Source organism: Ceratina calcarata, unplaced genomic scaffold (genome assembly GCF_001652005.2).
Source record: "Ceratina calcarata isolate Rehan_Ccalc_2016 unplaced genomic scaffold, ASM165200v1 scaffold436.2, whole genome shotgun sequence".
NCBI lineage: Eukaryota > Metazoa > Arthropoda > Insecta > Hymenoptera > Apidae > Ceratina > Ceratina calcarata.
Window position 1 is genome coordinate 428,936 of NW_017167384.1, and position 25,125 is coordinate 454,060.

A 25,125-nucleotide genomic window follows, 5' to 3' on the forward strand; every position below is an offset into this window, starting at 1 on the left:
CTACCATCGATAATAAAAATAACGCTGTAAATGATAATAATTATTATTTGTATCCCCGTTGTGTCGTTTTTATTTTTATCATTACCATTATCAGCGTAGTAAGAACGCAGTCGGGCCAATAACGAAGCCGAAGGCGAAGACTGAGGCGAAAGGGATAAAGAAAAACCGGAGGTTAGTTGGTTTCATTAAAGTCGCTCGCATTACTAGCCCCGGCGTTCTCGGATAACTTATCGGCTAATTTCACGGCGAAGCTTCCCAACGCGAACCTTGTCTTCCGATCCTCCTCCGGACTTTCAACGATTTCGCAAAGACGCGGTGCCGCTCCTAAAATGCCTTCAACCGTTTCGAATTTACTTGTAACCAGCGTCCTATCCCACAACAGGAAAAACTATCCGATGATCGAAACGCAGGAAGCGGCGAATAATTGAAAATCGATTTCGCGGCTCGAAAGAAACGATAACGTTTCTGGTTGTACTGGACAAGAAATGATAAGAGTTTCGCGGCAGGCATGCAATCCGTTGGCTGTCCGCGATCGAGGGAACCGACAATCGTTGGAAATCGTTCTTCGAGCGAGCATCCCTCTCGTAAACGCTTATCTCAATCTCCACCTCGTTTGCCTCCGCGCCACTCTCTTTGTTCCTCGGCTCGCCGCGCGGACCCCGTCCCACCCACGCAGCCGTATTCTCTCGTTAACGATCTTCGCCTCGGTTCCTTTTCCGGCCCTTTGTTTCCCGTCCTTAAGCGGTACGAAACGAACGCGAAGGACCGGCGACGAAACGTTACAAACGAAACGACGACCACTCTCACCGCGTTAAACAACACTTCTGAAGGATCGTTACCTACAGTTTATCATTGGCACCGGTCTTGAAACGCGGACGACTTCGAGTGGAATGCGAGTGTCGCATATTTACTCGACGCGAAACTCAACGTTCAAAGTTTCGAGTCGCGGCTTGTTCCGATCGAGCGAACTGCAACCACGGGTTTCCTTTCGCTGTACGATCGACTTTAAACGAGGAATATAGGGGAACCCTTCCCCTCGCGGTATTTTTATTTCGTTCGACCGACACTGCGAACTGCGAGGTAGTTTCTTCACCGCGCCACGCTTCCGTAAAACGTTCGTTTACGAGCCCGTTACGTAGTTCCGTTAACCGAATTATCTCCCACTCGCGTCTTCCCTTAATCGGTATTTATCGGCATCGAATCGGCTGCTTCGGCCAATTCGGCTTCTTCGAAAGTGCACTTTCGTTGTCGAGGCGCCGGATGGCTCCCGGAGAAATATCTAACGATGTAACCTCGACGTAAAGGTATAAATCGTACGAGAAGTCCGTTCGATCGAACGATCGGATTCACCTGATCGAACAGAGACAACGAGGAAAGAAAATGAAAGGGTCGGTGGCGGTGTCGATGGCATCCGTCATAGTCGATGGTTGATCACGAATCACGGTGGCGACCCACGGAAGAGCGAAGGCCCTCGAGCCATGTTTCCAGTTTCCGGCGCGGTTGCAAGTAATTACACGACGAACAAACGAAAATGGAAAGCGAACGCATCGCCGTGAGGAGTATCAAACGTTTGACTAGAGGAAGAACTTAGCTAATGAAATATTTGGTTCGTACGTAACAGCTTGCGCCTCGGCTGCGCACATATTTGCACCGGTAAACACGTGCCCCTGGCGTAGGCAGACGCGTGCATAACTTCGCCTTAACACTCATAATCGGATGTGTACACGCCTGTAAACCTCTCGCGTCTCTTCTCGGATCAATTTCGAATTTCAAACGATTCCCGTTTACTCGGCCACCGAAATTGATTGGTCGAAACGACGGCAGCGGCGGCGTCTGGCCAGCGGCCGAGTCGGCGCGGCGCTTCTTCTCGGCATCGGTTTTTAACGAGCTCGCTGCTCTAAACGACCGTTTAATCCGCGAAACGATCGATGGCTCGTAATCCGTTGAAAATCCTCCGTGAAAATAAAAATATAAAAATGCAGAATAAATGGAAAAAAAAAAATAAGCTACCAAGGAAACTGGTTGCGTTCTAGCGTGAGATATTAATTGGCGCGAACGTATCGGCGTCGACACGAATATTTTGTTTCGATCAATTTGAACGCGCGAGTAAATTTAATTGATTAGCTCGTGATCGCTGCAGGAGCCTAGCGTAACGCGATGCAACGAAGCTGTGAGCGGTCAGCGCGGCGCGAACCGACATGGTTTCGCGTCGATAGCCTAGTTATTTTTTGAAGGACCACCGGCAAAATTGCCGTTGGTTATGGGCGTGTCCCTCGGCCATGGAAATTCATGATTCCCCTCGCCGCCACGACGAAACGTATACAGCCGGAAAACATTCGTACATGGGATACGTTAAATATGTATGCGTTTCGTGGCGCACGGGACGCTGCGCCGGGATATCGAGGAAAAGATAGGAACGAGAACGGAAACGGGAATGGGAAGAGCAGAGTCGCATACTGATTTCGAATTCAGTGGAGCAATCGTTAAAAAAGGACGAAATCCTGGCAAACAAACAGAAGATTGCCTATATATCGCAACCAGCCAGCGTGTACGGGAAAGACGTAAACCGAGAAACCGGGAATCTGTGGTAGGTATAACCGTTACATCTAATGCTTCTCAAAAACCATCATCGTTCGCCTCTCCCCTCCGCGTTTCTCGAACCACGAACCAACGAAAGAACGAACCGTGATCTCGATATTAAAAGGAGCCAATTTATAAGGTACAAAGGCAAACGCGATTCGACCTATGCGTTCTGCGTTCTGTAATTTTCCGTCAATTTAGTTCGTTGTTTTATACGAATAATCGCTTGCTTGGTCAAACGCGATTCGATCTCGTCTCCCCCTTATACTGAAAAACAACGAGGGAGACTTGGTTCGTTGGGTATTGAAAATCCAGGGATTACATAGCTTATTGCGTCGCGTTCTTCGAAGTCTCGAAATACGCGACGAATTTTGAGGACGAGCGAACGAGCAGAAGGAAAGCAACGTCGATTTTCGCTGCGAAAAACTCTGAGGTCATCTCTATATGTGAATCTGTGGCGGTGAAATGGAAATTGAATGACGCGACGCGACGTTACAGTTTGACTTTCGCTTGCTCCTTCCAGATCCTTGAACGGAACGCGATTCCACGAATCGTCTGCAATCTCCGGAAACCTCGAAGCAGTAGAAATGTGTCAACGCTTCCCATCCCTGTACACCATCCACGGATTGATTTCGATCGCGCTCGAGAATTTTATATCTTCGCCTTTAAGAAGCCGAGGGACGTATAAAGTTTATAATTATTTAACTACGACTAGCAAGTTGAGTGACGGCGAGAGGAATACAAAGTTCGCAGTGATTGTACTTTAGATATTCATCTCTACGATCTGTACCCGTATTTTCTTCGGCTCGTCGCTCACGCGAATCTCGTTCGAACTCGATCTTTTCCTTCCTTCGTCGAACAATAAGGATTTTCTTTCCGCGCTGCTAGACTTAATCGACGATCGTTTTTCATAAATTTCACCTTGCCCCAGCCTGGAAACTATGATGTCTTTCATGGTTACGTGCTGATCGGTAGAGAAAACCTGTCCCGGTCTATCGTTCTTACGTATCCTCGCGAAGCATTGCCACTTTACGGCTTCTTCCTTTCTCCCGCGGCGTTCTCGCGATCGCATCCCGCGTCGTTTCGGTTTATCGCGATTCCCCTTGGAATTCGATTTAGTCGCTCGACGCGGTCTATCGTACTATTCGTGAACTGTCAAAAGTTTCGGTGGACGTGTCGCAACGCGCTGCGCCGGGTACAATGAAACGGTTAATCGAATACTTTGTAAATGGTAAAAGCGAAACAACCCGTGAACGCGGCAACTGTTTTCTCGATGTTTGTCAACGGCGCGTTGGGCCGCCTCGATTTCCGCGAGTCCATTCCACGGCAGAATTCGATTTAATTCCATCGATTTTCGACTAAAGGATTAGATTACTCGATTTTTGTTCCAGCTTTTGGCTCGAGCCCGTTCCGATCCGATTAGCGTTCATTTCACAAATTCGCTTTCAATTGGAATTTGCTTTGGCCCGAATCGTTTGCCGAAATATAAATGGCTATCGATGGTCTGTTGAATTATTGACTCCCGGGCGGACACGATATTTTTTTTCGGTCGTCAGAGTCAACTTACCCGTTCCGCGATCGCGGCGTCGGAGCGAAACGAAACGTCGCGAAATTAATGGAGACCGTCACGCAGTAAATACGAGTAAATAGAAATAAATACGTGGATAGCAGGCGAGGGAAAAATTGAAGCGCAGATAGGAGCGACCGGGGTTCGGGAAACGGTCACGCGTTTGATGCGACTAAGTTGAAATTAGTTGGACGAGTATCTCGTATTCGGCGAACAAATTGCAATTAACCGTGGTCCGTCGTGCGAGGCACATATTAAATCGCATTAAAATGGAAACCGACCGACAGGACGCGACGACCGCGGTGGTTGTCTCTCGACGAACGCCCCGAATTTCCTGTCGTTTTATTCGCCGAGACGAAACGATTCGTCCAGTACGAGTATCATTTTTGTCCGATTCCCGACCGGATCTTCTCCTCGTTCCCCCTGTTCCCCACGCCCCGTTATTAGTTCCGCGAAGAATAAATTTGCGAGACAACGAATTCGCTCTCGTCGACTCGCGAGACAATCACCGTAAATTGTCTGCCTATTATCGGTGCGAAATGGAAACATTTACGATGGATGGATGGTGACGGTCATAAGCGTCCCGAAGCATCGAATCGGCATTAAAATATTTATGCTTCAGGCGAAGCGTAAACCGTCTCGTTGTCCGCGTACCGTAAATTCCGAGGAAAATGCCAGCGAGCCTCGGCGCTGGAAAGCGGCTTTACGTTCGCCGAATGCGAGAACTACGAAAAAACAACTAACTCTCCGATCGGAGAGAATCTAGCTAGTCAGCAGCCTGGTGTGTTCGCCGAGTTCGAATTTCGACGATGGCGACGCCAGGAACAGTGTAGATATACAGGTAGGGCTCGCACGCGTATAATCGCATTGTGCAAACAGACAATTCCGTGCGTGAATCCTCGACGTTCGGCGGTGAGAGTCATCGTCGTAATCGTCATCCTCCGGATTCGAGTCGGTTGACGCCGCGCCGCCTAACCGTGGACAATGGGACCTCGCGACCAGCGCGGGCACCCATTATCCGCCTCTCGCGTTTATGACAACCCATGAATTATGCAGCGTAACGTAGACGGATACGCGCCTACCAGCAACCCTTTCCCTATGCGCATATATATGTATATAGGTGCGTCGTGCGTATTATTCCATTACCGATTTCCTAACCCTTTTCGGAGCCGGACTAGACCCTTGCTCTCCATTATCCTCCACCCTCTTCCGCATCCCTCGATTTCGAGAACTCTTGTTCGAAGAGTGGAAACGGATGCCTGTAGTGTCCCGTTCCTTTGCCGCCTACAGGGCTTTCACGGTATCCAGAAATTTTAGACGGCCACTTTGAACGTCGTAAAGCTCGCATATCGTATCGCGTTAAGCCGCATAGACTGCAATTCCCGTTATAACGAGCGTACAATATCAATCGGAGAGGCGTGCGGTTATCGCCACGGTAAAGAACGGAAACGCGGTACCGATGCCATGTTCCAATCCGACCGAGCCTAAGCCTTTCCCGGGCTCCAGCGTTATCGATTCCGATATTACCGGATTCGTATTACCTACTACCCTTGGCTTTGACTACGTACCATCGTCGACATTGATCCATCGAAAACGGTGCGTGCTCACGCGTCATGAATAATTCGCACGTACGAGTACGTCGACAATTTTCACTTTGCATCTCTGACTCCGACTCAACTCGTCCGATCCTGTTTTACGCAGGTTTCATTTAGATGTACATATCATTTGCGTTGAAACGAGTTAAGTCAACGATGCGATCCACCGATCAATCTGTAAAAGTTACTTTTATTCAAGAGAATGAAAAGCTTCTGGCTGTTCTCTAAACCGGGTTTCGTTCGCTTTTCTTCGTCCGTCGAATCCGATTCGGAACTGGTTAACGATGAGTAAAATGGAAAGGTGGAAGCCTCGCGAAATATAATACACGCGGAGGTGATACGCTGCTACGTATTAACGGTTGCGTCGCACTCACCGCAGAGGAATGAAGTTCCGAACGGAAGTACGAATCTCTATTAGACGTGAAATTCTCTCGATGACGACAGCCGATACGATATGCAACTTTCGTGAAACTATTCGCGATGGGGAAAGTTTAAGGATGTATTGGTTATACAGTCAATCCCAAAAGTTTATGTACCTTAGAAATACGCATTTCCGATAATTAAAAATAGTGCATTTTTCTTCTAATTTCGATATTTAATGAGTTAAGTATGATTATTTGGCATTTTATTGATGTTGACGAAATCCGACCATTCCACCGTCGAAACGGCGAACTTTTGGAAAAAACTTTCGTTTTTCCTCAATAACTCCTAAACCGTTGGACATACGGGAAAATTGCATACGACCTTTCTTGTAGAGGACGACGAGATCTACAATTTCTGTATAAAAGTTTGCCGCTAGCATTAATAGTTTACGAGTTATTGACGAAAAACGAAAAAACAGTTTTTTGCAAATTACTCGTAAACTATTCAAGCTAGCAGAAAAATTTTACATGGAAATTGTAGATCTCGTCGTTCTCTACAAGAAAGGTCTGATGCAATTTTTCCGTATGTCCAACGGTTTGGGAGTTATTAGCCAAAAACGAAAATTTCGCGAAATCTGAAGGGGTACCCCTTGGAAAAATCTCGGAAAAGTCGAAAATTTTTTTTTGTTGTTTATTATTAGCAATGGCCTTCCGACGTCTGATTTCTTTTTAAAAAATGTGTTTCTAAAGTGTATAAACTTTTGGAATTTACTGTATAGCCAATACATCCTTAAAACACGATACTCGTTCTGCCAACGAATCCCTGATCAATTATAAAATTAGCCACGTATGCGTATACGAATAGGAGTTACGGAGATCAGAAGGATCGTCGCTCGGTACTTTCCAAGTTTCACTGATGGTAGACTTCACAATGCAAGGAACCAACACGCTAGTCTTCCAACGTAAGAACGTAAGGAGAATCGCATATATCGAATGAAATAAAAATTGTGACGGATGGCTATCAACGAGTCGCTGAATACAATTGAAAGTTTAAAGCGATTCCTTCTCTTCCGTTTGGAAGGTCTCGGTCCAGAGACCTGATTTTCAACGCGCTTTTTCACTTTTAATTGATTATAAGAATCCAAGGCGCAAAGACGGTCGAGGGATCAGCCAGTGAAAATGTGACCGGTAGGAGGATAGGTGATCGGGAGCATGGTTAAAAGCATCAGTCCCCGAGGAGTGATCTATTCAGGGAACGGACGAGCGACCCGTCGTGGAACGTGGAACACGCGAGAATCCTGTGAGGATATATCGAGTCGAACGCGTTACGTCCAGCACCCGGCGCGTATCCGTCGTGTTATCGCCGCCACCGCCGCGAACAATAACTACCTATTACGCGACTCTCCTCTCATTTTTCATTATTATCGTAGGTCATCGGCCTTGCCTCTAACGAGAGACCTTTCCTGTAATAGCAAATTGGTACGCCACTACTGTGCCGGCTGATCCCGATCTAACCGAAAACGTTTACGTCCCCTTAATCGTTCCGCGCGTAAATCGCCGCGCGATTACCACCCAGAGATCGAATCGAGATGATCGCGCGCGGAACCGTTTCAACGATCGTGGATCTTGTCTCGCGAAACGTCGCAATCAACTTATTAAGCCAGATAAGGGGAGAACGCTATTCACCGGCGAAGATATGAAGTCGTTGGAATTCGTGCTACGTCTTCGGACTCGTACCGCGCTCGCCCTCGCCACCCTTCGGTTCGTGACTACATATTCCGCGATGTAATCAGATATCTTAACGCGAACGTTTCGCCGACGAAACCGAGTGCAGTCGGTTCCTGGCTCGCGAAAACCTGCCGCGCGATCGATATATTCCACCTACCCAAAGATTGCCCCTCTGACCGAACCTACAAAAAACTACGTGTTAATTGTACTCGAACACGCGCGATAACGTATCGAGCTAAAGTACGGCCAAGCGATAATATCGCCCTTTCGATTCAGAAGTCGATTATTAAACCGCGTTCCTCGTAAGTGCTGCAGCTACCGGCGAGTCGATCGATCGAGATTTCTCGATCTCCACGTCTGATCCGTGGTACTCGCTCTATTAAATATGTTCATCCATCTGGCGTCGTCGACGAGGCGAGAGCAATTCCCAAATCGTGTTCCAATTACCTATCCGTCTCTATCGCCGATGCCGAAGGAATTCGGCAAATCTCGAGAGGTAGTCGCACCGGGACACCGATGGAAGATACCACCCCCCTTCCTCACCGATACCATCGTTTCCTTCCCGCTTCGCGCGACTATTTCTATATCCAAAAATGTTCGTCATTTTCTGTTACGATAAACATCACCGACGATTTTACCGTTACACGTCCAGCTCCTCGATCACGCTTTACGTTTTAATTCTGAGCGTTTTCCCCGAGCGGATAATCAAGTTCGACGCGATGGACGCGGATTTAGTTTCCTCCCCCGTCGAGAAGAGGACCTGTCGTCGACGCGGCAGGGTCGAGGAGCGCTGGGTGCCCGATGAAAAACGAGGATTCTAACGATATTAACGATACGCGGCTCGTAATATATATCGATCGCCGACAGAGAGTACCGGAAGAACGACATCCGTTTCCGTCACGGCTGTCTTTATACACCGTGTACCTCGTACCTATCTTCCTCCCCTGGGTGGGTCGAGCCATGAATCTCCGTTCTCGGCATTGTTACCAGATCGGGAAGGACGAGCCAGCAAACTGGCCCGGAATGGCCTCGAAGAGTTTCTTAAAGCGAGACCGACGACGGACTACGGCTCGATATCCGAAGAATGCGGAAACTCCATCGCGTAACGAACAAAAACTGCCGGTTAAGTATTTGCGGAGGTAGCGAGGAAGATGGCAAAGAACCGATCGATCGGTCGTGCCGCGCGGGACGTTTCTCCAGTTTTCTCTCTCGGGTAATTGGAACGCGCGACGCGATTCGTATACGGCGACGCGAGATACGAGGAGAGGATTTCTCCGGTACCGGAAGGAACCTCGTCGCGGAGTCGATTAATTACGCGAGTATCGATCAAGCCGCGATGTCGCGGTCACGCTGACGCGAGTTTCGCCGAGGCAGAAGCGACACAATCGAGACGTTCACGGGCAATTTCGCAGGGAGGAAGCGTCTCGGTCCAAACTCCCCAGCTGCTGACAGTTATAGGACGTCTCGTTTGTAACTGTCGACACGACAGGATCGGGGCTTAAACCCCCGAGATGCATCCTGTGAAAATCAAGGAAGGGCGGTGGGTAGGGGTCGGTCGAGATACGACGAGAAATATTGGATTCGACGCGTCCCAACAGCGACGAGGACGATCCCGAATGCGGCTGCCAACCGATCGAGTAAAAAAAAGGAAAATAAAACGAATAAATCGAGTCGGCCAAATCGAGGAGCGAGCGCGGAAAGCTCCTTCCAAATAGGATATATTTATTTGCTCTTCAATTTTCGACGTGCCGCGTATATGTATGCACGTTCGGTTTACAGCCGAGGGACGTTCAATCGAGGGCTCCGATTCGAATATTTTAAATTACGCGTTCCCATGGGAGAGAAGGGCGAACGCGTCGAGCTTTTCTCGGTTCCCTCTTTCCATTTTTTAATACGGACAAATTGGAAAGCGCGATATTCGTTAACCATCGAAAAACTTCCTACAGATTCCATTAACGTATCGCGATCAGTTTTTATCGATGATGAAAGAACGAAGAGAAAAAGGCGCGAAGCAACGCCACTGTTCAGTGGCGAAAGCAAAACAGTGGCTAGCGGAAAAAGAAGTCGAAGGAGGGACAGGCAAGAAGCTAACGCGAGTCGTGCCCGAGTAGATAGGAGCAAATTAAGAAATGAAATAACCGCAGAGAAGTCGAAACGGAAAGAGGAGTTGCGCGAACCAACAAGGGGAATGAATCGAGAGAAAGAAAACTGGAGAACCGAATAAAGAAGTCCCGTTTGTTGAGAGGAAACTGTGCCGGAATCGGTTCATTATTAAATCGAGCTCTCGATATTTCCTCGTACACGCCAGAGTAGGTACTTCTTCGGGTGCTTCGCGTTTTCGTTGGTACTTGATTCACGCGGATTTCTACGTATGAATAGAAGCGAGCAACGGCCACGACCGTCTGAGTACGCATCGATGTGTTCCACGAACACGGGGAGTCCGGCCGCGTTCTGGTTCGCAGTAAACGATTCGCCGATCGAATTTAACTTTAACTTCGAAAATCGCTGGGGCGAATGTCGACTATTACCCCCCCGAACATCTCCGCACCTTCTTTCAGAATCGTCCAGATCCTGTTTCGTTCATTTCCCACCCCGAATCAACTGAATTCCATGCGCCAACGACGAAACGTCGATTTTACAGCAAACGATATACTTCATAAAATACGTTTCCCGTTATTTCGCACAAACAGAATGATTGTATTTAACGAATATGCGCGTTCCGCGATGTACGAACGTAAAAGCATCGACCGAAACCGAGTTCCGTTTCCATTCGAATTTATCTACTCGCCCGAGGAACCAACCGAAAGGTTCGCGATACACGCTATTCCGATTCATCGATTTATTACGTAGCGTACACGCACATATACAGCATACGCGCGTGTGTAGGTAGACGCAGATATAGATACGCGATGCGAAAAACTGCAGTGGACGCCTCGGGCGAATCTCCGTTCTAGATAGGACCGGGGCGCGGTAAATAAAGCAAGAAAACAGAAGTGGGTGAATCGGACTATGGCGATATATGCCAGGATTCGCGCTTCCAACGATTGTTCACTTCTCCGTTTAGGGAGCCTGAAAACGTTTGCACGGCGTATCGCCCGATAAAAGCCACCAAAACGCTCTGTTCGAGCACCCTTGATAGAAAGCAAATGCAAAGACTCACCCGATTTCTCGTCGACGGTGGTAGCGATTCCGGCGACGTAGCAAACAGTCTTCGTTAGTCCAATGAGCAACAGTACATTCCACATGTTCTCTCGTTGTTTCTTGTTACATTCGTCACGAATCCCGGGCACGTCGCGCGTCGAGGCGAGAGCCAAGCCAAGCCACGAGAACGACTCTTCCGTTTACGCGTTGCAGCTACCGTCGCGGACCAAACGTTTATCGCGTTCTCGTTAAGTCATCTTCGCTCACTCACTCGCGGCATCTTCCGATCTTTCTACCTCGGTATCACGCACCCAAGTCGCGGTGTCCTTCGCGATCATCGTCGTCGATCGTTCCGAATCGAGCATCGCTGTTTACACGCGAACGAGATCCTCGATGGAAAGTTCAACGCCAGTCGTCGTCGCGTCGCATTTAGCTCTCTTCCACTGAGCCACCCTCGATCACCGCAGCTCGCAAATTCCGCCCCAACGCGCCTACGATTTTTTTTCTCCTGCCCTTCATCCACTCACGTTCGTTACCGAAGCGCCGGACACACGCGCAAGAATCGCTCCTCGGGGTTAGAAATTCGTGTCGCACTCACGAATTAATCGCGCGCGTCACTGCACCGGTAAACCACGACGAACGTCGTATCCACGAACCGAGTCACCACTGGCCATGGTACGTCCAGGTTGCACCGCGATTACTCGACGATTTAATGACTTCGAACTGTACGAAAGAGTAGGCGTACGCGCGACACCCGCGTCCCAAATCGAAACGCCCTCTAAGCGCGTTGTTTACACTTCGCGAAGAATACGTGATCAATGAAATGCTTTTAAAATTGTCTTTCGGAAAGGTAAACACCGTCAAGGTGAGGGATGTGCGCATAATACGTCCCGAGTTAAATGAAACGTAGTATTCGGGACCGTTTCGCGGAGCGAATTGGGTCAGCAGGTGAGTTCGCTATCCTTGTCCACTGGTTCGGTGATCGAAGCGAAAAAAAGATGAAACACTGCGGAGACGTTCGATCGCGCGTTGGCTCGCCACAGATTTTTGGTTTTCCTGGAATAGGTCCAAGCAACGACACTGTCCGCAATCTCGTCGACGGTAGCTCTCGTGCACAGAAATCGATTCCCGTATAGATTCGCGGATTACCGCTGGATCACTCGGACATCATTCATTGTTACTCGCGTGCTCGATCCCGCGTGCCCCATCCGCGAACACGAATTCGATTCACGGTACGAACTTTTCCACGACTCTTCGCGCCGCTTCTCCCCGCGCACGAATCGTTCGAAACTTACCCGAAACTCGGAAGCACATCGAACGAACGACGCGCGTTACTTCGATCTTGAATCGTTTCGGCGCCAGACGGAGGGATGACTGACGATCTCGCTGGACACACGTGCGTACGACGCGACCTCCGCCGTGCCTAGTCGCGGACTACGCGGCGGAGAGGAACGAGGTGACGCGAGAAGGCGCGAACTGGCACGACGCGAAATCCGCGACGGACCCGTAGCCACGTGATCGTAACAATTTTTCGGGATTCAACGTAAGACGGGGTCGGAGGTCGACGCGGGGAAAAAACGCGTGATCCTCGACCAGCGGCGGACGTCACACTGACTGAGAAGACGAGCAAGCGCGGCGCGGCGACGGACGCGCAGCTTGCAAGCCCACCTCCCGAGACGGTGTAGGTGTGTGTTGGAGGAAAAGCCGCGGGTGGGAGAACGGAGGGGGCGGAGGACCGAAACAGCCGAAAAGGGACTCGAATACGATGCTAAACCAGAAAGGGATGTTTGTCCTACACGCCGGGGAGAGAAACCGTGCATTTCGATAATACGTAAGTGCTCTTTGCCGGCAAACATTCGCGGAATCGACGCGCGACACAATGTTAACATAAACTACGATACGTTTTTCTCTTCGTTCGTATCAAACTGGCCAGTTAATCGTACATCGTAAACAGTAGGCGGTAATTACATACGCTGCGCACACATATCTTATCGCCTGTTTTATTTCACGCTGCTCGATGCAATATCTTTTATCCGTTTTCCGAGTCTTTCGTCGCGTTCCACTCTATTTAACTCCGTACCGTATTTTTCAATTAACAGTTCGTACTACAAGCAACGATAAATAATATTTGATTTATACGTATGAGTGTTCCATGTACGTAAACAATATTCGGGCTGATCGCAAGAACAGTAAATAGGGGATGCTGCAGGGTATCCGTATACTCGTCCGAAAACAATCGACGCAACAGCGATAGGTGTATTATAGGGGGATAGTGGCTGAGGCTGCGCATATGTATACCCGACCGTATTTTCTTTCCGAATAGAATACGCGTGTGTATCTACTCGATTCGATAACCAACGATCAATTTCTCTTACGTAAATAATTCTGCGTTTCTTCGCGGTTCAATCGCGGCATTGCGTCGCTGTGTATGATTTCTTCGAAAATCGTGTACGCGTATCATTTCTAGTTGTACAGCTTGAAAGTTGCACGAAGACGAAACGGAATGAAAATGTTCTACGAACAGGACCGAAGACAGATTCCAATGGTTCAACCACTCTTTCGTGTAATCGCGTTTATCTAGTTAGGAGGATACGCGAGCGTCTCGTTTTCTGTTTAACCAGTTGGAAATAATGCGCGTATCGTTCGGTGGCTCGAGGAAGGGATGAAAACAGGACGGGAAAAATATCGAAACGAGAGACCTACGAGCGGACGAGGAAGTGGATGAGCTCCGACCGGTGTCACGGATCATGGTCATCTTAAAAGCTCCTGAAAGGCAGGAATGCCACTCACTCTTTTCGAAAGCTATCTTTTCGACGAGAGAATAGCTTACTCGGGACTTGCACACGTTGCACGCGTATGTCGCGTTCTCTACGTGCAAAAACGCGGAAGTCTTCCTCGGTTAGAAAAAGCACCCTTTCTTTTCGCAATGTGACGACTGTACTCATTCCTGAAAAACCAAAGAATTTCTTAATAACAAAACCGTCTGCAAATACTCCAATTGTGTTGAATGCTATGCGGCACTTACTGTTTCCTTACATTATACGACTCAGTTGGAAACGTTACCTACTACGAAACTAATTGTAAGTTCAATCGTTGCCGTTGAACGCGCTCGCTTTGGCAATAGTTGTAGAAAAATCAGGTTTAATCGTAACGCAACGCAAGGATCACGCGACATCGCGACTCGCACTGAAGCCGTCAGTGGCAACGCGGAAACACGCGAAATTTAACGTCGGTTCGCGTCGCGCAAAAATCGCGACTATTCAGAGTTCGCGAGCCAGCGACATAACGTACACAGAAGCCACTATTAACGCGGCCATTAGACTCGCGAGCGAGTAAAAAATGCCTTGATTTCGTGCGATACACACTCGAGATTACGTACGGCCGCTTTTATTCACGCGACACCGTTTACTCGATCTTTAGGAAAATATGGAGCTTCGGCTAACTTCGCAATTTCCGCAAATGACCACCTTCTGGAAATTTAGAGTCGATATTTCCGGCCGATTCGTCATGTTCGATAAGAATCGAAGGACGATGAACTGTAGCTACGCCTAATTACTGCGGCATTGGTTAATTGAATTATTAAGAGACTTGCATCGATCGGTCGACGATCGCAAGCTACTTTTTTAACTACGCGATGAGACGTACGCATACGACGAAAGAAAACAATTGACGTACAACCGTCCTCCACTATTGTAATTCTTGGGTAAACGAGCACGACTCGTTTTAGATCTTTGGAGCGAATTTGAATATCGGAATGCAACAGCACGATGTAAAAGTTTTTTCTTTCAAGATTCAATCTATAGGATTAACTTTTTAACCCAATTGTTTATACCTGCAATTAAATTCTGTTCACCGTCAGCAGCGGTTCGCTCTACGTATCATCGAAGTCGACACTGCGAAGAATTTTCCCGAGTACCCGACCGTGGCAGTACCTGTCGGCGAATTCCTGTATTATCGATATCGCTTTTCCCGCTGCGAATTGAAATTAAATGTCGTCTTATAATACTGAAAAGTAATTATAAAAAATTGATGACTCATCTTACTTAAGCAGAGAGGCATGTGACACTTCTCTCGTTAGTGACTTTAGGCTTTACAACTTAGATATTTTACATTTTATTAGCGAGATGGAATAAGGTTCAGTGTTCCTAGTATGAATTGGACGTGCGCGAATTTTATTAAAATTTAATTATTTGCCGCTCGTTTTGTAAAAAAAGAAATCATTGTCGTTGAAATAAAATGTTCTTGAAATATTGACCATGACTAATAGAATGGACCTACCTTCCTAACATTACTTCCTTGCCGGATTTTGTCATTACCAATAAAGTTCAGAATAATTATACTTAACTCGTTAAATACTGGAGTTAAAAGAAAAATGCATAGAACTTTTCTTTTATAGGACGTCAGTGCCTACAATTTCCACCGGGACGGTCGGACTCGGAACGAATCATTAGATTTCATTGCATTTCGATTAAAAGTTAAGTTTTTTCACTACGTAATTTCACACATTACTAAATCGCATTCTGCTATATGCAATATGCTAAGAACTTATCTACTTGGAATATCGGTACCTATGCATTCATCGAAGCTGAGCGATGGATAGAAGAGTCTATACGTTAGTCACTAACTAGTCAGCCGCGGTTATCAAAGTCATTGACCTTGCACCGTGATAAAAATGGCATGAGTAAAAACATTTAAAGATAGAATTTTTGTATCGAAATATAAATGGATTCATTGAAGAACATCTCGTGTCTTAACAGAATTATACAAAAGCTTTTATTAACAATTACAATTATAATTACGTGCGTATATATCGTCCATCGTCAATATCGTTACCTTAATCGTTATCTAATTATTATATCGATTAAGCTCGCTGATAAATAAAGCTACGACGTGGCAATCGTTTCGTTTTACTTCGTACGTTGCATATTGCATCTCTTTCACGTTGCATCGTCCAAGTTACGACTTACGACTACGACGCAGATTTGTATGTATGCACAAACATATGTATATGGATTGACAATGACAACGGTGCGGCAGCGCGAAATTTAATTATTTCTTAATCTCGCGATCGACCTTCCAGAATAAAAGCGTCTCTTGTTCAGTTGACGATCTTCGCCGGGACTTCGAAACACGCGATCGAGTGATCTCCATCCTTCAACTCGTAGTGAATGACCATCGAGACCTGCGGGAAGAGTCAAACCATGCCACGAATATTAACGATTCTTGATAACGCTTATTGAAGAGGAGGAAGAGATTCGGCAATTCTTAATTTACGTCAATCATTACATACCCATTGGAATGTATGTTAAAAATCGACTTGAGCACGATAACGTAACGGCAAACGAGTTACGAAATTATTTCCTTTCGGGACCGGATTTAACAAGGTCGAACGAAATTTTTTTGTTCAGCTTACCGTAGGATAGATTGCCAGTATGGAAAACTCATTTTTGTAAATGTATTCGACGCCTTGTTTCAGCGAGCAGCCAGCCGGAGTTCCGTCCATATTGTAGATGCTGTTGCAAGCGCTCGTCCCGTCGACGCCGACGAATGGCAACGGTACGCCGAGAATCGCCGCGTTCACCACTGTTACCGCGTTTTCGACATCACGATCAGGTACGAACTTCTGCTCGATTGATGCCTTCGTCCTGCGTTTCAATTTGCATGGTGGCGTGTTGCAGCCGGTAATTTTAATCTGATTCTGATCCTCATACTTTTCATCTGGAAAAACCGTGTTTTTGTGCGAAATACATTTATGAACGTCCGACTCGTAAACGTTCCTAGCGCACGTGTATACAAAGGAGCACGTGCCTTACGTAATACGGAAAAAACGCCGATCGCCAATTTTCCTTTCCTCCGAGTTAAATTGTCTCCTCACGTGTCGCGAGTCGAAGAATATAATAATTATCTCGCAAGCGTTAATAAAGACGGATCGAATGAACCGGCTTTCCACGGCCCGTAGAGCGTTAACGACCGAGTTTCTCTCACCGCATCGCCTTGAGACATGCGATTGTACACGATCGGTGTATATCGCTATTTTACATAAGAATTCATACGAGGGAAAAAAGATTGAAGGACGATAGAATATATGCCGCCGCACTATGGTAATTATGTGCTCGAACGAAATGGATTTTCGTGATAGTCATTTGACCATATTCAAATTAACCGATGACTCTCGAGTATCGTTCACAGTCAAAAGTATTATGTACACGTATCAATGTAAATATGTATAGCGCGTCACAGGCATATCTCTTACGTATACGAAAAAAAACTAACTCGAACCGAAGTTTGTACCTTGACGTGTAAATACAAAGCATGAGACATACCGCTAACCAAAACTATCGACGAGTCGGTGTGGAAATAACTAAATTTGAATACTATCGAACCTGTACCGAACGTCTATCGAACGTGGTAAGTAATATTGTTAATGAATTGAAAAACCGATTTTAATACGTCGCGCCGTGTTTCGCGTACAATCACTCAATTTTTTTCAACGATCGTAAAGCATTTATATATCATGTATATTTGAATGAAGGAAAACGTTGGATGCACTCACCAGAGCCGCAATGGTTCACCTGAGTGGCACCGACGATCGCGATCAGAGCTACGAAAAGAAGTACGGCTACCTTGGTCATCTTCGCCTTGAGTGAAAGTACAGTGAGAAGAATTTGATGCGGAGTGTAGGCAAAAATGAGATGACTGGTTTCTTCTCGTCCTCGATCCGATCCAACCAGGTTCAAGTCCGACTCTCGACTGTGAGAGCCTGCCACGGGATGCAACGTTTATGGCCGATCATTCGTCAAAGTTCACTTTAAATAGATTCCCCTTCCCAGAGGGGGAATACGACGGTGACGGCGGGGCGAATCGGTGGAGATACGTAGGGGGAAAGCCATGGCACATACCATGGCACGGCGGCGTGACGATTCCGTAAATTCATGAAATTTTACACCTTGCGCAAAAGAAGCGAGCGCGACAGCGCACCTGCACGAGCGAGACGAGGACGCGACCATCGGGAGGATTTCCAAGTTTCATCTAACGCGAGAAAACGTATTCCTCAGAGGACTTTCGCTTGCACTCCGTTTTCGCGATCGTCACCTTCGAAGTCGCATTTTTCCTAAACTTAACAATCGACTGGGGACTAAACCGTTTGAAGGATGGTGAACGTAAACGATGTACACGGAAAGGAGAGGATGAAATGCAGCAGGTGGAGTATAAAGTCGGCCAGAATACAAACGAGGAGCGACGGTAACCTTGACGCAGGGAACTTGAATTCCTGATGAGATCGCGACATTGTATGGTAGTACATATGTATGGTTCTCTGATTCCCTCGTCTATTTCCTTTGGAAGCATGCCTTCACCTTCATCGAACGTGCGCGTTCCTCACGTGTTCTTTTTTATACCTCTCTACCTTGAACGCGGACGCGTTCATCATCGAACATAGTTCACTTCGATTGTAAATCTTTGAGACATCGGATATTCGTTGGGACGATCGCATATGTATTTTGTCTCGCCTGAAAGTATACCGAGAAATCGGATTTGTGAAGTAAAATTCAGAGGATGTTGCCATCAATGTTGATCGATGTTTATCGACAGACGAATAAATATCAAAGTCTGATGATCACGTGGACGTACACGACCACACAGTTCGATTCTAAGAAATGCGATACAAAAATCATGGTCAGGAAAATAATCACATAGGCCGGGCACGGAGGGAGATCCGAGTTTACAGTCCAGGAGCGTGTGTACCATATCTCCACGCGCCTGTTACAGTCGCGATGTTCCTCGATACGAAGCGATTTTGCGTTCGATCGCCTTGACGTCGAACTTCCGGGCTTCCGATTTCTGAAATACGAATCGCGTATCACGAGCCGCGAATGCGTTACTCGCATTCCGCTGCGTTCTTATCGGAAAGCGGATGAAAAGCGAAAGTGAGTAGCGAGAGAAATGCGAAAAAGGCAGCTGCGGCTATTAAATCTACGAAGTACCGTTAGTCGCATAGTTGGACGATGCTTTTTTCTCGAGTTCGACTATGAAATAAAAATCTAGAGAATGCGCTTCTCGCAACGTCTCTCCCGCAATACTTCTCTCGTTTCTACACGAGCAATTATCTCATTTCTACTAATTAGAACACTAAACAAAGGCTAACTCGATTCCATCGATCCAGAAATGTCGTCTCGATTCGTGATCCGATCAGGACCCATTTGTCAGAGAGCTAGTTTCGCGATTAATGCGAAGCGTAACAATTTTTCCTTCGCGAATTCGACGATCATTAATGAATTATCACGTGCCGTCGCAATACGCATAATTGCGGAGGTGTATTTTTTAATTTACATTTGCGGTCGCTGATACGATATCGCTTTCATTGCGGTTCGATGAGTCGCGCTACGAACTTACATAAATAATAATGCTGGTTCGGCCGGAAAATCGCGAAGCAACGCAGAATATCGCGTTAGCGATATTCGATAAGCGAGGAGAGGCGAGACAAGGGGATTTGATCGTTCGAGGATGATTCACCAGCGACGGGCAACGTTGCGATCACGTGCCTCCAAAGGAATTTAACAAACATATCAAAAGTTTCACTTTTCGAGTTTTACAAATTTGCTTTTAATTACGTGTGTATGTATGTATGTATATATGTATGAAATTTATATTGAAAATATATACATTTTTACAATTTAAATGTGTACGATCTGTCTATCCTACCAACCGTTGATAAAGAAAATAACCTTTCGTTTTCTTTTATAAAATATTACCACAGCTCCCACAAACTATTATAAATTTTATTATTTCATAAAATATTTTCGGTTGTCTAATATTTCCACGCATCGCATGCTATAGAATATAAATCGATACGATGCTCGTTACGCGTTCGTTGCTTCCGTAAGATGCCGCCACGGAACTCATAGATCAATACGAACATAAGAAATCGCATTTTTTCCGATAACAGAATATGTACGTAGAATCTTTGATTTCAAGTCGTTTCCGACGATCATCCGGCGATTGCCCTTGCCCCCGCTTATACTTCTGTAGTACCGCGAACCTACATACGCGTTTCTGAAAAATCTGGTCGGTGAAGAAATGAAGCGGAGAAAATTGAAAGAGCGCATCGACTGTTAGAAGTACGTACGTTATAAAAGCGACCCGTTTTTTGATTTATGCATGTGTACGTACCGAATGGGCTGTGTCGTGCAGCTGGAAACGTGCATCCGGCGCGGAATAGGGTATCTAAGAACGCTCTCGTACCAGAGTGACTGTCATAAAGAAAAAATTCTCCGCTCTAAAAGCTTTTTACGAACCTTCCGATGGACGTTGTCAACGTTAAAGCACGGCCGGCCATAAAGAACAATAGCTACGCGGATATAGGTATCTGTGAATGCCGCGTGTCACCCGCAGCTTCTTAGGGAAATTGCTCGTTCGCGGTCGAGGACGGCTCCTCTGGAAGCACGTCGCGAACGACGAGCAATTTCGACGAACGGCGATTCGTTTCGCGTCGAGGAGACAGCTTTTTTAGGGAGCCATCCGAATATCCGGCTGCGGCAGCGGTTTTCGAACGATTCGCGGTTTGCAGTGGCGACCGGTCCGAAGGTCTATTTCTGAACGGGGTGTATTTATAACCAACTTTACCTTTCGCGACTCGAACTACGTGCCGACACACGCTCAAACGGTGTCCACAGATCGTCCCTTTAGCAATTTCTCTTTTCAAGACCGATATCTAACTGCCGCGGCACACGTCGTTTTCTCTCCGTGTATCTGCTTACCTAAACGCATGCTGCAGGATTTACTGTTTAAATTAACGAACGTAACGTCCTACGACGATCCAAGGAAACGAACGAGACCGTGTTAGTCAAAGCGCTGTAGCGCGGACGTCGGTTTTACAAAGCGCTGGAAATCCTGTTCCGCGTCTCTTTGGAGTTAACGTGTCAAGCAAGGGTTGCCGGGTTCGCGGGATAAACAACCAAACGGCTGGCAGACCGAGCCATTATATTTGGATCTCTATCGCAAATTGCATCGCGCTTCGGCCTTCTACGGCGAAACTTTTGTTCGCGTGACGACACCGAGAGATAAATTGGAAACGTGTACGCGTAGAACGAGTAAGAAACTGTGAGACGCGTTATTAGATGAAATTTCGTGGATCGTCGTGGCGACCTTCGCCAAACCGCTTCTGGAAACATCTCGATCTAGAATCTAGAGTCTACGGTAACCGACCCAGATACTCAGCATTTCAAACTTTGCGTGCTCTTCCATTTCCTCGAGGAAGAATAATTTCCCCGTGCCGACCGCATACTCACAGAGACGAGTCACTTTGTTTTTTGAGAGGAGGAATTCAAGGTTCCATTCTGCCTGTCTCATTTTTGTTTTTCACTGCGAAGCGGAACGAGTTCCCGATTACGAACGAATATCCCACGTCAAAATTTCGACGCGGATCCGTGCCATACGATACTGTTTTGACTGATACTGTTAGCTGACAGCTACCGCTCCTCGACTCTCGAGCAAGAAAAACGGCCCATCGTTTGTATGGGATACCGTTCGGTAAAAGAAGACGGAGTAGAGCCATTCCCATGAGATTCACTCCATGAGAGCTAGACTCTTAAAACCTAGCCGAACATTCACCGACGGACAAAAGATTATTATACGTACGTACGCCGGTCTGTCTCGACTCGACGCGAAGATGGATATACTCGGTTCTGTTCCAGTGAGAAAAAGCTGTGTCTCGATTATCGTAAATCTCGTACGTGGTAAAAGTACATGTTTAGCAGTCGTACGGGTACACGAATATATATTAGGAATCGCGTAAACCATTCGCCAAGCGATGTTCTTTCGTTTTTAACGATATTAAAGGGTAAAGCTCGCGAACAATTAGCCAACCACTCGGCGAATACAGCCCGCCCGGTGAAAGCAGCCACGCGAATGGTTCTCGAGAAGCAAAGAGCGGGTCGAGTAGGTAGGTGTATACGTATATAGATCGCAGGAAATTTACATCGCCCAATTGTACGAGTCGAAATAAAGTAGCTATTATATTAAATATATGCTTATGCTTCGGTATCTGGAGTTGGCGCGTCCTCCGAGTTTCCAGTGGATAAAACTCGTAAAAAAGATATTTCGTTGGCCGATGTACGGTTATGCAATGCAATAGGATAATGAACGTTCGCTCAGCTTTGGTACGACGCAGCGGCGTTTTCTCCCCGTTAAAAACACACCCTTTGATACGCTAGGCTCGGTGTCCACCGAGCATTAAGTGACTTACGACGTTTTCACCGTGGCCCGCTGACGGAAATAGCGTTATGGCGTGCGCGAGCAACAAGAAACGCTGTGAGAAAGAGCAAAAGGGAAGGACGCGCTCGCTTGGGAGACGCTAGAAGGCCGCGCCTACAAGAAAGCGGTCGTGAGAACGAAAAGAGAATCTTTGAAGAGACCACGGGTAGGGGCGAGTAAAAATGGCGAGGAAAAAGCGGGAAATATCGCTGCGATACAGGAAAAACGATCCGAGCGCGCTCGAGGGAGGTGGAGGTGGAGGACGGGGAGCAAAAGAGCGAACGGAGAACGGGCGGAGGATCGGAAAGTGGAAACGGGGAGACACGAAGAGAGAAATGTTCTTTTTCTAGCAGGACAGGTGCACGCGCCTCTATTTTGGCCGGGTCGCACTCTCGGTGGGAAATGTTTTGTCCAAGTCGGTGTAAAATCATGGCATTCCATCGCCTCTCGGCTCTCCGCAGCCTCCTCGAGCCACTCCTTTTGCTCTCTTCGAAGTTCGGCTCCCTCTTTAGCCCGTTCGCGAAACGCGAGCCGCGTATCTCGAGGTTCTCCCCACATTCCGCTTTCCTTTCACGCCATTCCAGCTCGAGAATTGCATAATATTTCATTTAATACCCTGGTTCGGGGGAAACGAAGGAAAGCACCATCTACCCTTAAGCCCCGTTTTGTTTAGCGACGAACGAGTTTCGGTTCGACGCTCGCGTTCGCACAATGGCAGACATATTCTCTCTCGACGAATCCGTTGACGCTCTCTCGAAACTCCCGAGAACTGCAGTGGTTCGTCCGACCGCGGGAATAATAATAAATTCTTTCGCTATAGGTCCAATTTAGTCACAGTGACGAGACACGTAACTAGAACGCGAAAAGAATGCCAATATTTCCTCGAACAACTCGAAGAATTCAGGAATGTCGAATTCTTGGCGCCCTGAAAGTTCGGAGGTAGCGCCGAACCCTATCTCTCTCTCCGTTCCTGTTTCTCTTTATCACGCTTTCTTTCCTTTTTCCTCTCCTTCTTTTCCTTTTCTCCCTTTTATCGGTGACCGTTTCTATTTCGTTTCGCATAACTGTACCGTAATAATTTTAGTTCGCGTTAGATGCTCCTCGACAACTCACGATTCCATACGCGCATACGTAATGGCCGCACTAAAATTATTCCATTTCCATTCGAGAGGAATCCGTGCACGCTATTCGAGGATTTTCTTTTTCACCACCCACGTCAGAAGAGAGGACGTGGAAAATTCGTCGACGTTGATGGACGTCCCGTGTCCCAACACCTAACACCGACCTCATTAACGTACATTTTAATTCTCGTCCAAGGGATCGTCGTCGTCGTCGTCGTCGTCGCCGTCGTCGACGACGCCGCCTCTATTGAAATTCAATTCCCCGCCCGGTACCCATTCGCGTTCCGTTTTTTCCCAGGCAAGAATTTTTCTGGCATCCGGTGAATTAGCTTTCTTCTGCGAGTTTTCTCTGTGACTATATCGTTCGGTCGTTTATTTTAAAACGGCGTTTATTTACGAAGCTTTGCGAGCGGCAACGAGAAAGAAACTCGTTTCGGGACGATGGCTGAGGATGTTAAGTGCCGAACGAAAAAGCTCTCCCGAAGAGATGTGTCGGACTCGAGGCACGCGCGTGCACGCATACGCACGAAACACGCTCGAGATTTATCGATGCGCGCATTAAGACTCGCGACAGGGCATTCGTATGTTGTTACTCTCTTCCGTTCCGCCGCCGGTTTATTCGACGGCTTCGGTTGGAAAGAGGCCGGCGCGATTGAAAAGCTATAGCCGCCTGGAGGAATAACAAACGTTTCCAATTAAACCGAAACCACGCGAACCGATCGCGGTAACTAGCGACGATTCGTACACGAAATTCCATATGGGACATCTGGCCGTTCTGGGATTTCGGGCGATTCATTCGAGCCGCGGGAGGGTCGCAGCGGTGAGACTCGGTCATCGCGTGGAGAGAGTACAGCATGAAGTATAATAGGAGAGTTCCGGAAAAACTACAGGGTCCAATGAATCATGGTGGCCACGCGAAAACGCTATAAAAGTAATACGGCTGTGTCACGTTGGGCCAGCCTCGTGACTCATCCTCCCACGCGTCGCACGACGAACGTATCTCGCTTCTGGAGACGCGATCGATAAGCCATAGGCCATGGGGTTTCCTCGTCCGGGCGACGAGAGGGTGCCTCTACGCTTCACGGGGTGCGCCCTCGACCCTCGCGGTGCGAAATGGGGATCGTTCCAAGCGCGCATACCTACCACGATATTGTGTACACAAGCGTGTACGTAGCAATTTCGGAGAATCGCGATACGTTAATTAAGAATCGACAATTTTTTTCCGAATCTATCTCGCCAAGTTACGCTATCATTTCCGAGCCAACTATTTCGAATCGTTCATATCCGGACGAATCTCCGAACTGATCGTTGAATATGGAACCGTGAGAAGACGCAGGTTCGCGGAAAGTATCGAGTACCGGGATCGGTTTAATTTTCGAAATCGATTTATGCCGATGCTGAATGGAAATCTGGTCGGGATGCGTTTACGTTTATGCGAATAATGCGCGACCCGGGACCGAAAGATACGATGTACCAGAGCGTACATGTATAAATATTAATAGGCAGAAAATGAGCCGCGCGACGTTTCCTATTGCCGAATCGCCCCGCGCCGCGCTGTCGTATTCAGATTAATATCGATCGCCTTTCGATTCTCGTTAGTCATCGCGGTTTCTCTGTCGCGCCTGCACACACCCGTGCACAGTACGCATACATACGCGCAAACAATTCCGGGAGATACGCGACTGCTCGATGACTCAGTAGCCCATTACTAATAGCGCATTTGGACTAAATCAATTGCAGCGGTTTTCGAAGTCGGACGCTACCGGAGCGCTGACGAAGAG

General features: G+C 47.3%; 2 protein-coding genes and 1 long non-coding RNA gene across 3 annotated transcripts in view; 1 reads left to right on the forward strand and 2 right to left on the reverse strand.

Moving 5' to 3' along the window:
* LOC108627040 (hemicentin-1) overlaps positions 1-13,920 on the reverse strand; it is a 202,844-nt gene extending 188,924 nt beyond the window's left edge. The window contains exon 1 of the mRNA XM_018028063.2: positions 10,993-13,920. Within this exon, the coding sequence (XP_017883552.1) occupies positions 10,993-11,077 (85 nt within the window). The 5' untranslated portion in view covers positions 11,078-13,920. The remainder of the gene's footprint in view (positions 1-10,992) is intronic.
* A 1,801-nt stretch (positions 13,921-15,721) lies between these two features.
* Npc2b (Niemann-Pick type C-2b) lies at positions 15,722-17,771 on the reverse strand. The gene is made up of 3 exons (XM_018028026.2): positions 17,527-17,771; positions 16,387-16,691; positions 15,722-16,155 (listed from the first exon to the last, which is right to left on the reverse strand). Exons 1-3 carry the CDS (start codon positions 17,603-17,605, stop codon positions 16,072-16,074), a joined length of 468 nt encoding a protein of 155 aa, XP_017883515.1. The 5' UTR covers positions 17,606-17,771; the 3' UTR covers positions 15,722-16,071.
* Positions 17,169-18,591, forward strand: LOC113464605 (uncharacterized). Its single transcript, XR_003389455.1, has 2 exons — positions 17,169-17,381; positions 17,506-18,591. It is a non-coding gene; the product is annotated as an uncharacterized LOC113464605 (long non-coding RNA).
* Positions 18,592-25,125: the final 6,534 nt, after the last annotated feature.